The 16,338-nt window shown below is 37.1% G+C and overlaps 1 protein-coding gene across 3 annotated transcripts in view; it reads right to left on the bottom strand.

Annotated features, from left to right (window-relative positions):
* RPRD1A (regulation of nuclear pre-mRNA domain containing 1A) overlaps positions 1-10,790 on the bottom strand; it is a 77,747-nt gene extending 66,957 nt beyond the window's left edge. Inside the window, exon 1 of one of the 3 annotated variants that reach the window (XM_059041397.2) lies at positions 10,450-10,790. In XM_059041397.2, coding sequence (XP_058897380.1) covers positions 10,450-10,600 — 151 coding nt within the window. In that variant the 5' untranslated portion in view covers positions 10,601-10,790. The remainder of the gene's footprint in view (positions 1-10,449) is intronic. The other 2 variants (XM_059041398.2, XM_067014716.1) reach the window with 2 other exon arrangements.
* Between the last annotated feature and the right edge of the window lie 5,548 nt (positions 10,791-16,338).

The raw sequence follows: 16,338 nt of genomic DNA, 5'->3' as shown, positions 1-16,338 counted from the left end.
GTTTAAAAGAATAATCTATAAAATAGAATACAGTACACATTATGATTTATCCCAATACTGACTCACTTAGTTGTAAAGTAGAAACTAACACACCATTGTAAAACAGTTATACTCCAATAAAGATGTTAAAAAAAAAATGAAAACAGCATGCTGAATTAAATAGACAAGGGTTTTTTTTAATTGTCATGTAGTTGATTTGCAATGTTGTGTTAATTTTTGCTATACAGCAAGGTGATTAAGTTATACATATATATACATTCTTTTTTATATTCTTTTCCATTATGGTTTATCACAGGAGAGTGAATAGAGTTCCCTGTGCCATACAGTAGGACCTTGTTGTTTATCCATTCCATATATAATAGTTTGCATCTACTAACCCGAAACTCCCAGGCAATCCCTCCTCCGCCCCCCTTAGCAACCACAAGTCTATTCTCTAGGGCTGTGAGTCTGTTTCTGTTTCATAGATAAGTTCATTTGTGTTGTTTTAGATTCCACATACAAGTGATATCATATGGCATTTGTCATTCTCTTTCTGACTTACTTCACTTAGTATTACAATCTCTAAGTCCATCCATGTTGCTGCAAATGGCATTATTTCATTCTTTTTTATGGCTGAGTACTATTCCACTGCATATATGTACCACATCTTCTTCATCCATTCATAAATAGATAAGGTTTTTAAACCATGCTCTTGAAGAAGAATATTCCTTGAACTGGACCAAAATGTCATCACAAAAATCAACCAATGAAAACCATTTTCCCAATTTACAAAAAAACCAAAAACAAACAAACAAAAACTTAATGAATGTAAATGTTTTCAGTTTTAAGTGCTTTTGCATAACATGACAATCCTCTGACACTTTCTTCTATTAGCCTGTACTAGAATTAAATGAGATACATTTAGTGCAAAGTCATATAGTTATTATAAACTTAAATGTGCATTTTGTGATGGTCTTCACAGGGCTTTACAAGGCATCATGAACTAATACCTGAACAAGTTTGAGAACCACTTACTTAAACAATTACAACAAATACATTTAGAATAAGACTGCACGGTTCTCAGCCTAAGAAGATTAACCATCATAAAGATGTAAATTCTCGGGAATTTCATAGCAGTCCAGTGGTTAAGACTCTGAGCTTCCACTGCAGGGGGCACGGGTTCAATCCCTGGCCAGGGAACTAAGATCCCACATGCCATGCAGAAAGGAAGAAAAAAAAAAAAAAAAAAAGATGTGAATTCTCTGAGCTAATAAAATACCAAAATAATTTTTTTCTTGCAAATGACAAGTTGATTCTAGCATTTATATGGAAAAACAAAACAAGAAGACACAAGAAAACTCTGGAAAAAAAAAAAAGAAGAGCAATTTGCAGGCCGGTGTGGGGTTGGAGCGGGATGTCCTACTAGATGTGAAAACATAATAAAGAGTGTGACAGTGATACATGAGTAGACAGATGAATGAAGCAGAATGACAGTCTACAAATATGCCAAATATATATGAAAACTGAGTGTATGTTAAAGGAGGCATTTCAAATGGGTAGAGGTAAAAAGAACTTAAAAAAATGGTGTGATAAACCAATGCCTACCACTTCTATCAGCTGAAACCATTAAGAAAATAACAAGAATATTTAGTAACATAAATTAATACTTATAAACTCTAAGATAAACTGACACATTCTAAATGTTCATCAATAGAGTAACAGTTATATAAATTTTGGTGCATCCATGAAATGTAATACAGTGCAGTCATTTTTTTAATTGAGGCAACATCATATATATAAATACATCATAATCTGAAAGATATATTAAAAAGAAAAAAAGCAAAAGCACAGAGAAATCTATATAATATCCAACCATTTGTCTAAACATGAGAAAGAAATTGTAACATATGTAGATGACTATATATGCATAGAAAATTCTGGAAGAATAAACTTAACAGATTGATTCTGGGTATGGAAAATGGGGGGGGTAAAAGAGTGGAAAGGAGCCTTTGTGACTTTTCAATTTTGTATTACATGCATGTTATTGCCTACTAAAATATGCTATATTTTTAAAAATATACCTGGAAAGTATATAGAATGGTAATTTTTTTCTTAGTTTCTCAGTTATTATAGATATAAAAGGGACTAAGGAAAAGCTATAAAAAGAAGAACAAGACTAACAGGTACCTGATAAAAGCCAAGAGTAAAGGTAGAGAACCAAAATTGACCAAATAACCTAGATGACTGCAAGGTGACTACATAAATAATTTATTATTATAATCCTCTTCATACATTTTTACAAACAAAAGGATTTTAAAAATCTTAAATCACTTAAAGTTCTTTGCAGACATAAAACATTAAAAGTCTACCTAAAATATTTACTTTATTATCCTGTCTAGTTCCAAAAAGGAGTTGTGAACTGAAATGTTACATTTAAAATGTCAAATAGGGCTTCCCTGGTGGCGCAGTGGTTGAGAATCTGCCTGCCGATGCAGGGGACACGGGTTCGTGCCCCGGTCCGGGAAGATCCCACATGCCGCAGAGCGGCTGGGCCCGTGAGCGATGGCCGCTGCGCCTGCGCGTCCGGAGCCTGTGCTCCGCAACGGGAGAGGCCACAACAGTGAGAGACCCGTGTACCGCCAAAAAAAATAAATAAATAAAATGTCAAGTAACCTTTGACATAAAACCACATTCAAACAATTAAAGCAACAATAAAAACTATGTCTACATACTTTGTACAGCTCCTAGTAAATTCTTTACTTCAAATCTCAAATCAAAGAAGCCTTCCCTGATTGCCTAAACTAAGCTAGTTTCCCAATTATATTGGTATTTCTCTTTTGTATCACTATGAAGTTACTAATTTAGCAGAGTCTGTTGCCCTGACTGATATGTAAGCTATGTCTCCCTAATCCACTGAATCATCCTTGGTCTAGCAACAGAGCAGGCGCTCAATAGGTATTTGCTGAGTAAAGGAAACCAACAGGAGAAACTTTTACATATCAAATGAAAATTTCATTTTATTCAAAAATACACTTGTAAAATTATGAACTATAATTATGTTTGTTTAATGTAGGCACACACCTTTATTTTCATTAGAAATTTAAGGATAATTTCCTTAAATTTTGGAGCCATAAAAACATCAAATCATCCCATTTTTTAAAAAGCTGTATGTTAAAGGAAAGAGAACCTAAAGAAGATTATATTATAACCCAAAGGGAAATTTCATAAATTTGGTTTAAGTTCACACTAAGTAGGAATTAACATTTTGGAGGGAATATGTCTGCTTAAGGCAAAGCAATGTGTGCTAAACTCTTGATCTAACTACCAATAATAGGAAATGGCCTAGCTCTTAGTATCTGGTTTGTGAATTGTTGGCGGGTCCTCAAACCCCTTTCATGGAGTCCATGAACTCAGAACTATTTTCACAATAATACTAAGACATTACTTATCTTTTTCACTCTCATCATCTCACCTGTGTACAGTGGTATATTCCTGAGGTTATGTGATATACATCACAAGAAGACTGAATGCAAAAGTTGACACGAGAATTCAGCTGTCTTTAATTAAGACAAAGATTTGCAAAAATGTAAATCAATCACTCCTTTCTCTAATATTTTAAAGTTATTTTTCATTAAAAATGTCATTTTATGTTAACATAAAATCTATTTTTCAATGTTTCACTTTTTAATATAACTCCCAATAAATATAAACCACATAAATGAAAGATCTGGGGCCTTTAATAATTTTTACAAAAATAAAAGGATCCTCTAATCATACAGTCGATAATCCCTGGTCTAGACCCTGACAATATCTATGGAACAACCAATGTGATTTTTTCAAAGAATAAATTTAAAATAAAAGAGGGAATCCATAGATGTAAAGGAACTTAAATATAATAATCAAATGCATGAAGAAACTTTACTTGCATCCTGATTCAAATAACTGGCTAAAAAAAAAAAGTGAGACAATCAAGGAAACAAATACTAGCTGGATATTTGATGATATTTTAAGAAATTAACTTTTTAAAAGTTGTTAACAAAGAATATAACTGTTACAGCTGGACGATGACTACACTGAGGTGCATAAAAGTCATACAGATTTGAGAAAAACAAATTCTTAGTGTAATTAACAAAATATAAACACTGTCTAACTTACTTGTTTAATTTTAACTACAAGATAGTATAATAGTATTGTCCAAAATAACAGTATTAGACAATATAAAAGCCATTGAATTGTCAATTCAAAAACAGAATCTCTTCGTTTTAAAGATTTATATGGCTACATGTTTTTAAAGAGGATGAAAAATGTTCTTTAACCTTTTGTATTTTTCTAAAACCAAATAGAGCATCTAAGAATATACGGTACTTATTTCAGCACCACTTACAAACCTAAAGCCATATTCATGAATATAAATGTTAATCTGCCATATTTAAGAACCTTTATCAAAGGCAATATGTTGAGATTATGCAGACTAAAACTTGGTAAACAACCACCTATAGGAACCCACTATCTACTTCATAACCAACACATAACCCCCAGTCTATAATACAATATAAAGTGATAATTAGTTCCCTGAAAGATGTCTAATACATTTTATTGATAACAAAGTACTGATTTTAACAAGTGATTACAAATAGAAGGAAAATCTAAACTTTAGGCATTTTAATATTTTTAATTGTTGCCAGTTGGGAAAAAACAGTAACAAGCACTCAAGGGCTGAACATTCCCAGGTTTGGCTCTTTGCATTCCAAGCTATTTCTTGCCTCAGCATCTTCACATATCCCAGTAGCTGAATACCTCCTCCCCACTTATGGCATAGCTGGTTCAGAGAGGTCTTTAATTGAAGGTCACCTTACAGAGATCACTTCTCTCACCATCTAACTGCTTAAGGTTCTCCTCCCTTAAATGCACTTAATACAAAATTTATATTTACAATTTTCTTGTTCATTGTTTGCCCTCCCCATGAGACTACAAATACTATGAGGGCAGGGACCAACTTTCTTTCTTCTTATTTATTTTTTTAATTGAAATATATTTGACATATAAATATATCCCTGCCGGTCCAGTGGTTAGGACCTGGCACTTGCACTGCTGTGGCCCAGGTTCAATTCCTGGTCAGGGAACTAAGATCCTGCAAGCCATGCGGCATGGCCAAAACAAAACAAAACCAGAAAAACATGTTGTTTTATTACTGGAATATATTCAATACTAGACATATATAAGATAATAAATACAGGGTGAATTAACACATTCTAAAGGGCTGAGGCAATTATGATTTTGTTAAGACTCAAATATGAATAACATAATAACAAGAGGCAGTGTAAAGGACTCAATCAACTAGACTACTGAAAGCAGCACCTCTAATCAACTGCAAAGAACTTCCTCCTATATATTCTCTTTCTATAACTCTTGCAGAGATTTGTTGTTCTTGTACTTGCACGTAGGAAAGAGCCTAGTGTTTGCATGTAGGAAAGAGCCTGTCAGTGTTGTTTCATAAATTCTGGTACATTCATGGATGATATTTCTACAGCAATTAATGCAACATATAATTTAATTAGTGGGCTAATTTATAATTTAGCCCACTACTGAGAAGTTCAGAGTTTAAAACAATCACCTTCAAGACAGTATTAAGAAAGTGAAAAGACAATCCAATGAATAGAAGAAAATATTTGCAAGTCATGGATCTGATAACAGACTTGTATGTAAAATACATAAAGATATATGTATATGTATAGCTGGTTCACTTTGTTATAAAGCAGAAACTAACACACCATTGTGAAGCCATTATACTTCAATAAAGATGTAAAAATAAATTTTAAAAAATAAAAATAAATTCAAAAAATAAAATAAAATACATAAAGGACACTTAATAATAAAAGACAACTAATAAGAACCTGCTGTATAAAAATAAAATAAAATTCTAAAATTAAAATAAAAGACAATGCAATTTTTAAATGGGCAAGGATCTGAATAGACAGTTCTCCAAAGATGACATACAAATGGCCAATAAGCAAATGAAAATATGCTCAACATCATTAGTCAGCAGGGAAACACAAATCAAAACCACAAGACACTTCACACCCAACAGGGTGGCTATAATCAAAAAGACAGATAATAAGTGTTGTTAAAGATGTGGAGAAATTGGACCCTCAAACACTGCAGGCAGGAATGTATAATGATGCAGTCACTGTGGAAAACAGTCTGGCAACTCCCCAAAACGTTAAATGTAGAGTTCATATATGACCTAGCAATTCTATTCCTAGGTATATATCTAAGAAAAATTAAAACACGTCCACACAAAAACTTGTACACAAATATTCATAGCAGTATTGTTCATAATAGCCAAAAAGTGGAATCAACCCAGATGTCTATCAACTGATGAATGGATAAATGCATACAATGGATTATTATTTGGCCATAAAAAGGGATGAAGTACTAAATACATGCTACAAGAATGAGCCTAGAGGATATTATCCTAACCAAAGGAAGCCTAGTCACAAAAGACTATATATCATATGATTCAATTTAAAGCAAACCTATAGAAACAAAGTAAATTAGTGCTTGCCTAGAGGTGGGGAAGTGGGAATGATGGCTAAAAGACATGGGTTATGAAATGTTCTAAAATTTATTGTGGTGATGGTTTTACAATATATGATATACTAAAAACCAAATGGGTAAACTGTATGGTATCTTAATTATAACTCAATAGAGCTGTTACAAAACAACAAAATGGTCACTTATGTTTTTGGTTACACTCTATAGCATTTATCAGGGAAATTATAGCTCCTTTGGTCTTCATAAGGGCCATGGGGTATTAGCCCTCCAAAAAGAAATTATCTTTCTTTAAAGGAGACAAAAATAAGAAAAGTAGACAAAGGGGAAATCTTCACAACTGCATGATTACCATATCTGACGTATCATTTTACCTACTCATTCTCATATTTTGAGCAGTAATTTTTTTCTACCAATGTCACATTTTTGTCTTCTTTAAACACTTCAAGAAACTAAAGAATGCCTACCTTAATAACAAAATGTTCAACTAATTTTCCTTAGTTTATTTCTTGACATTTCAAATTTGATCAATTCCTTTCAAAAATACTTACTTTGCAGAGATAATGTGAGGAGTCAAGATACCACAGTAAGATGTCTAAAACAATGCCTTGTACTCAGTAAATTACTGTCACTATCATTATGCTAAAGGAAACAGAGGATCCTAAAGGTGATGAGCAAAACTGCAGAGAATGGGGAGGACATAAGGGCTATACTCTACAAAGGCACAATCATGTGTCAAGGAAAGGAAACCCTTGGCAGAAAAGCCCACAGCACAATGAGAACTACAATGAGAACTACCATGATCATCACCTCCACTACTACTACCATTTCTATCATCACCATCATCACCCAACACTACTCTCCTCCTAAAGCATCTATTTATATGCCTTTAATTCTTTCTATTTATGAAACATTTAAACATATGAAAACATCCCCAAACTCAGCTAATAGAACATCTTATCATTTTCCATTTGTTTCAAAAAATGTTTCATATATATGTACTATAAGCTAACAGAGATCCATTTTCATTCCCTCTCTTCCTTATGGTAGCCACTATCTTGGACTATGGTGTTAATCATTTCTATGCATGTTCTAGCTACAGATATCTGTAAACAATATAGAGTACTGTTAAGCATGTTTGCAAACTTTCACTATATAGCATATTGGTCTGCACCTTGCTTTCTTAGCCCAACATTCATGTCGTTTCATGCAGCTCTAGTTCATTCACAAAAACTGTTGGACAGTATTATATTATATTGTATGAAAGACAAAATACGTTTGTCCATACTCTAACTAATGAGATGTTTCAAGTGTTTATCTAATTTTGTTATTAAGAGGCTACAATAAACATAATTTCTTGAGTTTCCAGGATATATTAATGGAACTGGTAGGCCAAAGGACATATACCTTCAACTTCTTTAGAAGCTGCTAAGTTCATCTCCTTTTTTACACTACAATCAGCAGTGTAAGAGAGTTCTTGTTTCCTGTCATCCTCACCAATCCTTGGTACTGTCACACATTTTTTCTTTTTCTTTTTTTTTTTTTTTTTCGGCTGTACCCCACGGGATCTTACTTCTCCAACCAGAAATCGAACTGGGGCCCCAGGCAGTGAAAACGCCGGGTCCTAACCACTGGACTGGCAGGGCATTTCCTATCATAATTTAAATTTTGCAAACCAAAGGGTCTAAACGGGTACTTCATTGATTTATTTTTTTCTTGATTAGTAAGATTGAGTATCATTTATTGGCCTTTCAGGTTTCCGCTTATGTAAAATGCCTTTAACAGTATGGCCATTTTTCTACTGATTTGTGGTAATTCTTAGGAACAATCTGGGTACCAATCCTTATGCTCTTTCTCCCTTCCCCACCCCACCCTCAAATATAAACCTGTTGCTGATTTTCATATCTAGTAAGGTAGAAAAGCAAAGACAATTCCTGCCTTCTCAAAGTTCACAGCTATTTGCCAGACATTTATATCTGTGTTTCTCAAACTTTTTCGGCCACTCACAGGTGAATTCCTCCATGAGAGCCAATACACATACACTTACATATGAAGTGAAAAACAGGGCTCTACATCAACTTCTTCTAAGGCAGGGGTCCTCAACTGCTGGGCCACAGACCGGTACTGGTCCATGGCATGTTAAGAACTGGGCTGCACAGCAGAAGGTGAGCAGTGGGCAAATGAGCAAAGCTTCATCTGTATTTACAGCCGCTCCGCTCCCCGTCACTCCCATTACCACCTGAGTTCCACCTCCTGTCAGATTAGCAGCAGCATTAGATTCTCATAGGAGCACAAACCCTACTGTAAACTGCCCATGCTAGGGATCTAGGTTGCATGCTCCTTATGAGAATCTACTGCCTGATGATCTGAGGTGGAGCTGAGGTGGTGATGCTAGCGCTGGGGAGTGGCTGCAAATACAGATTATCATTAGCAGAGAGGTTTGACTGCACAGAGCTTGCAGACTCATATCAAAACCCTATCAGTGAGTGGCAAGTGACAATTAAGCTGCAACCTACAGAGTAGACTGGACATAAGCAACACACTTAGGGTATCACTGTCTCCCATCACCCCCAGATGGGACCATCTAGTTGCAGGAAAACAAGCTCAGGGTTCCCACTGATTCTGCATTATAGCGAGTTGTACAATTATTTCATTATGTATTACAACGTAATAATAATAGAAATAAAGTGCACAATAAATGTTAATGCTCTTGAATCATCCCCAAACCATCCCACTCCCCCCCAGGTCCGTGGAAAAACTGTCTTCCATGAAACCAGTCTCTGGTGTCAAAAAGGTTGGGGACCACTGACTGTTCTAAGGGATTAACCACAAGCAAACACACAAGAAAATATACAGAATGTCTCCATTCTATATAGCCAATGCCACATTTTGGCTCTGATATTAATACATAATGTGGCTTTCATATGTATCAGTACACAAGCATCTACTTGATTAATAACGGCTTGTTAAAACAATTAATAAATAACCATCATATCAGGTACATCAGGATGTCTGAAACAACAATTAAGAGTGCCCATTCTCTTTATCCAATGAAATAAGAATTAATGTACAAATTCAGACTAAGCAAATGAAATATTTTAATTTTCAGTCGTACCATCATACAGTCAGTTCTTACAGATAAATCTGCTCTGCAGTAGTGAAATGATTCTTCTAGATATTTTAGTGACAGCAGACTACAACTGAAAAAAAGTTAACTTCATTTACAGGAGCACTATAGAATGCTCTGTAAAATAAAGACACTGCCCTAGAGGCATATAATCATAGAGCCAAGAAAGGATCTTAGATCAACTTAATCTAATTTCCTCATTTTCAGGTGAGGCACTTGCAATCCAGAAATTAAGAAATCTGCCTAATCCATCTCCTTTAAAATCTACAAATTCAGAGTTCTTTCCATTGCATCACGCATCTTCTTATTTTACACTCCCCAGCTCTAAAACTATGATTCCCCTTAATTTTACAAGTTTGAGTTGATGTGTTATAGAAATAATGGAAGTATCTCCCCAAACCAATCTTTCCCCTCCTCTATCCTCCATTATAATGTACCCAACGAATAAACCTGACTGTAATTAGGTGCGGAGTGCTGCGCCCCTGGCTACTATTTCCACGTTAAACCAATAGAAATGTTAATCCTTTATACAATACCTTCTTCAACAACACCTACTAAACGTCGACTTTGCAGGAAGCGCAGTACACGCCGCTCCTCCTGGCCCGCAGACCACCGACGCCAGGGAGCCCGGGGCGCTGGGGAGGTGGGGTGCGGGGCAGCCGGGAGTTGGGGTCGCTAGGGGAGTGGGGCTCCTAAGGAGGGGGGTGGTCCCGGGGATGCCAGGGAACTGGCCGGGTGGCAGGGAGCGGCAGGGAGCGGCGGGGAGAGGCCGAGAAGCGCGGCCGACTCACCTTTCCGCAGCTCCCGCTCCCACACTGTGACGATGGGCCGCGAGTGTTTGCGGTGGTGGATGAGCCACAAGGACAGGGTCTGCACGCTCTGCTGCGAGTTGCTCAACTCCGACAGCTTCTTCTCCAGCGCCGCCTCAGAGAAGGCGGACATCCCTCCGATACCGCGCTCACGCCGTCCCACGCGGTGGGGCTGAGGGGGAGGAGAGTTTTGCCGCCCCCGCCGCGGCCTCGCCCCCTCACCCCACCCTTCCCCACGCCCTCACCACCGCTGCCGCCACATCCAAGATCGGCCGCAAACCAGCAAGATGGCGTCCAGCCGGCAGTGACGTCACGGCCTACCCACGCCCCGCCCACCGAACAGGCTCTGACGAGGCCGAGCGGAAGGGGCGGGGAAGAGACGCGCCCTGGAGAGGTGGTCTAGGGTCGTGCCCCCTGGGTCTGGGCCGGAGGCGGGGCGGAGTTTGCCAGGCTTAGAACCCTCCTCCTGAGAGAAACTATCTTTACCAAGGGGTAATTAAAAATCCCTTAAACGCCAGCGTGTTTGCACAAGGCGCCAAATGCTAGTTGTGTGGTCTAGCTCAGTACTAGTGAAGAGTTGTGACTTTCTTCAAGTAAATGGTTAAATCAATTGTGATACTTCATCTTACAGAATACATGCAGCAGTTTAAAAGATTCATAAATCCAATGGTGGATTGTTTTTTTTTAAGTTGCAACAAAAAAGTACAGTATAACGTTTGTTTTATAAAAGTATATATTTTATAAGAATTCATAAGTATGCAAATAAGAGAGGATAAGAATTGGTGCCCTTAAGCTCTGTCTGAATTGTTTTCATTTTTTACAAGAACATATTCATATATTACATAGTTAAAAATTAATTTCAGAAATCTCATAATTAATTCAGCACATTTGGACATAGCACTTGTCTTAACTATGATAATTCACAAAAGAAACAGAAGACAGAGGCCGTCATATTCTAAATATTAATACAAGAAACTTCAAGAAAAGTGTATAAGAAACCACAGGAATTCCTAAGCCATCTTTTGGGAAACACTGTTCAAGAACTTTGCCTATTTATTTGTTTGTTTGATTATAAGTATAGCTTCTCTTTCCCATTTTTAATGTCACTACAGCTTGAGGTTCAGAGATACCGCAAGAGGTGAGGTAACTCTCCTTCCTCTTCCTCTCACTCCAATATCAATTCCTGTCTCTACATTCTTCTCTTTCCTTCATTTTACATCCTTTTCTTTATCCAATCAGCTTAGTCTAGTTCTAAGCCTTAACTTAGTCCAACTTGAACCTGTCTCCCAAGACCTAACAGTATCTTCAACACTATTCCCTGAGCCCTGAAGCCACAAAAATTGCTTCATATCTTCTCCCAAATTGTCTTCACCTGAGATTCCAACTCTTCCCACTCCCTTCTTTATCTCATCTAGCTTAACTTTATTTTTTTAATTAATTTATTTTATTTTTGGCTGCATTGGGTCTCTGTTGCTGTGTGCGGGCTTTCTCTAGTTGCAGCAAATGGAGGCTACTCTCCGTTGTGGCGTGTGGGCTTCTCACTGTGGTGGCCTCTCTCTGTTTCGGAACACGGGCTCCAGGTGTGTGGGCCCCAGCAGCTGTAGCACGCGGGCTTCAGTAGTTGTGATGCACAGGCTTCAGCAGTTGTGGCACAAGGCTCCGTAGTTGTGGCACATGGGCCCAGCCACTCCGCAGCATGTGGAATCCTCCTGGACCAGGGCTGGAACCCGTGTCCCCTGCAATGGCAAGCGGATTCTTAACCGCTGTGCCACCAGGGAAGCCCCAATTCTACCTTAACTTTAAAGACCACCTTAAATTCTACCTTCTTTTCTTTTCCAACCAGTCCAATACATGTGAGAATTTCCTTTCTAGGTCATTAACTAACTTGAATGACTTATTTAGTACTTACACCATTAGTCTACGTTATTTATAATTATACATATCTACATATATGTCACTGAGAGCAAAATCTAGCTGTGGAGAGAATATATATTGCTGCCAGCCGCGGCGGGTCCTCAAAGTGTAGCAATGATCGACGAGAGGGGGTAGGGAACTGAACGCACCAAGTTATGGGATCAGAAGGGCACAAGCAACTGATGATTGCAAGGCAAGTTTAATAACAAAGCATAGCCATCTATATACCCCTAAAGCAGGGAATTTGCTTAGTCATGCCTTATCGGCATCAGCTGGTTGATTGGCTTCTCGGCTTAGTCACGCCTTATCGGCATCAGCTGGTTGATTGGCTTCTCGGCTTCTCCCTCAAACGCACCAATTTCCCCTCCAGGGTTGCTTTTCCTAGCTTTAGGGAACAACCAGGGACTCCCAGTAACTGAGCAGGTCCCTGGAGCGATTGGCCAAAGGCCATCTCCTTTTTTACATTCATACCATAAAGTCCAGGATGCATACAAAGGAGAGTACAATCGGGCCCTGAGGCTTATGAGGGTCTTAATGGCGCCTTCCTCAGAGGGCAATGCTTGCCACAATATATAATTCGTATGTCCACTTTATTGGGAACGGGCGCCCGGGTGGAGGGCAGCAGGGTAAGGGAACCCAGGAGAACTGCTCTGCCACGTGGCTCACAGTCTCAGGCTTTACGGTAATGGCGTTAGCTTCCGGGTTGTCTCTGGCCAATCATTCTGACTCAGGGTCCTTCCTAATGGTTTGCGCATCACTCAGCCAAGATGGATTCCAGCAAGAAGGATTCTGAGAGGCTGTTAGGACATATGGACTGACGTCTCCTCTCTCCTTTTGACCTTTCCCAAATTCTTCCAGCTGGTGGTAGCTTGTTAGTTCCGCGTTCCTTAGTAGGACCTCCTGCTGTAAGATAACTCATGCAAGTGGTTACTATCAGGCCTGTAAGGTGGGCGGTTTTAGTCAGTGATTCCCCTAACAAGTGTACCATGGCTTTCCACACCATGCAGTTAGATCTGTATTTATTGACATTGTTAATTATTGCTGTGTTTTCAAAATAGTGATTGTAACTGTTTATGCCCTTAGATAATTATGACTTATTTTCATATCTTGGGTCCTCTGACCATATTTCTCAATTTGCCTTCCCAAATACAGGCCTCAAATTTAGAACAATACATTTTTTTCCATAAACTATCTTTGGCTTTCTTGGAATGGCCACCAAGTAACAAGAAGATATACCCTTCAACTTAAAAAAGGAAGACTATCACAAGAAGACACTGTAGACCAATATCACTTATGAATATGTGGTATACAAGGAATACAAAATCCTTAACAAAATACTAGCAAACCAAATCCAGCATCATATTGAAAGATTATACATGAAGACCAAGTGGGATTTATCCCAAGAATGCAAGGGTGGTTCAAATACAAAAATCAATCAATATAATACACCATATAAATAGAATGAAGAAGAAACACATGATCACCTCAATTAGTGGGGAGAAAAAAGCATAGGACAAAATCCAGCATCCTTACATGATAAGAAAAAAAAACCCTCATCAAAGTAGGAATATTTTTATTCTCAACATAATAAAGAACATGTATGGAAAAACCTACAGCTAACACTATATTTAATGGTGAAAGACTGAAAGCTTTCCCCCTAAGATCAGGAAAGACAAGGATATCTACTTTTGCCCCTTCTTTTCAACATTATACTGTAAGTTCTAGCCATAGAAATTAGGCAAGGAAAAAGAAATACAAGGTATCGAAATTGGAAAGGAGGAGGTAAATGTATATCTTTTTGCAGAAGATATGATCTTATATATAGAAAATTGTATATATAAGGAATCCATAAAAAATAATTAGAGCTAATAAATTAGTTCAGCAAAATTACAGGATACCAGATGAACACACAAAAATCAGTTGTATTTCTATACACCAGCAATGAAAAATTTAACAATTAATTTAGGAAAACAGTCCCATTTATAGTAACATCAAAAATAATAAAATACCTAGGAATGCATTTAACCAAGAGGATTTTCAGGTATACACTGAAAACTATAAAATACTGTTGAAAGAAATTAAAGACCTAAATAAGCAGAAAGACAAATCTTATTTATGGATCGGAAGACATATTGTTAATATGGAAATACTACCCAAAGCAATTTTCAGGTTCAGTGCAATTCATTAAAATCCCAATCGTCTTTTGTGCAGAAATAGAAAAGCTGATCCTAAAATTCATATGGAATTGCACGGGACACTGAATGACCAAAACAATCTTGAAAAAGGAAAGCAAATTTGGAGAGCTCACAGTTTCTGATTTCAAAACTTCCTACAAAGCTACAATAATAAAAACAGTGTAGCATGTTATTCAGCCATAAAAGTGAATGAAATAGTAATGCATGCTAGAAGATAGATGAACCTCAAAAACATTATGCTAAGTGAAAGAAGCCAGACACAAAAGATCACATATTTATGATTCCATTTATATGTAAATATCCAGAATAAGTAAATCCAGAGACAGAAAGTGGTTGCTAGGGTGCATGGAGGGTGGGGAATGGGAGTGAGTGTTTAATGTGGATTTTCTTTTGGGGTGATAAAAATGTTTTGGAACTAGACAGAAGTGGTGGCTGCAACACATTGCAGGTGTACTAAATACCATTAAATTGTACATTTTCAAATGGTTAATTCTATGTAATTAAAATGTTAATTCTATGCATCTTATTTCAGTACAAAAAAAAAAGGAAACCTAATAGAAATAATTAAGTTTATTTCACATTCTCCACATTGTAATGGACCCAAAACTGCTATGAGAGCTCTTATGTTTACCAAACTTAGGATAAAAGAAAACTTACAAGCTAAAAAATTTCAGTCTTTCTAAGTTAAACTTTGTGTAAGTTATTGTTTTTACTTTAAAAATTTTTAAATTTTTAAGTATAAGTGATTTACAATATTATATTAGTTTCAGATGTACAGCATAGTGACTCTGCATTTTTGCAGATTATACTCCATTATAAGTTATTAGAAGATGATAGCTATAATTCCCTGTGCTATGTATAAGTAAGTCATTAATATACATGTTTCTTTTAAAAAATATTTATTTATTTATTTATTTTGGCTGCACTGGGTCTCTGTTGCTGCTCACGGGATCTTTGTTGCAACATGCGGGTTTCTTAGTTGTGGCATGCAAACGCTTGGTTGCGGCATGCATACAGGATCTAGTTCCCTGACTAGGGATCAAATCTGGGCACCCTGCATTGGGAGAATGGAGCCTTACCCACTGGACCACCAGGGAAGTCCCTACATATGTTTCAATAATGTATTTCTCAGGTTAAAAAAAAGCACACTAATGTTCATATACAAAGACTGTACTATAACAATCTACAAAAGATTTTACTTACAGATTTCAGGTTTAAATGTTCTTGTCCACTGATAGCGTGTGTAATACATTTTATGAACTAAATTAAAGACTATGGAGTTTTTTTCAATGCTCTCAGGATAATTATGAATTAATCCTCAATAGAGTATACTACTCTCCTCTATTCTGATAACAGTACTAAATATAATAAATTAGGTAGTCTTGCTACCAAAGTGTATGCATGGCCATTGTCCTCACCAGTCACCTAATCAGCTTCTACATAATCTTAGACCAGGAGCTTTTAGATTATGAAGAAGATCAGAGAACAATTTCAATAGAAAGGACCTTAGCAAGTGCTATTATCAAGTTACATGACAGTGAAAATTCCAAGGTACTGATCCCTGGATTCAAGTCTCTCAATTAGATGGACACAAGCCATCATCAATTCATTGTGTTCTGGTTGTCTCTTGGAACATAACAAACCACCCTAAAAGAGCGACTTCAAACAATAACAACCATTTTATTTTGCTAAAAAATCTGGGGAATTGGGCTTCCCTGGCGGCACAGTGGTTAAGAATCCGCCTGCCAGTGCAGGGACCATG

Source organism: Kogia breviceps, chromosome 15 (assembly GCF_026419965.1).
Source record: "Kogia breviceps isolate mKogBre1 chromosome 15, mKogBre1 haplotype 1, whole genome shotgun sequence".
NCBI classification, from domain to species: Eukaryota; Metazoa; Chordata; class Mammalia; order Artiodactyla; family Physeteridae; genus Kogia; species Kogia breviceps.
Note: the sequence above shows the minus strand (reverse complement) of the source record. Positions and strands in the feature narration are given on the sequence as shown.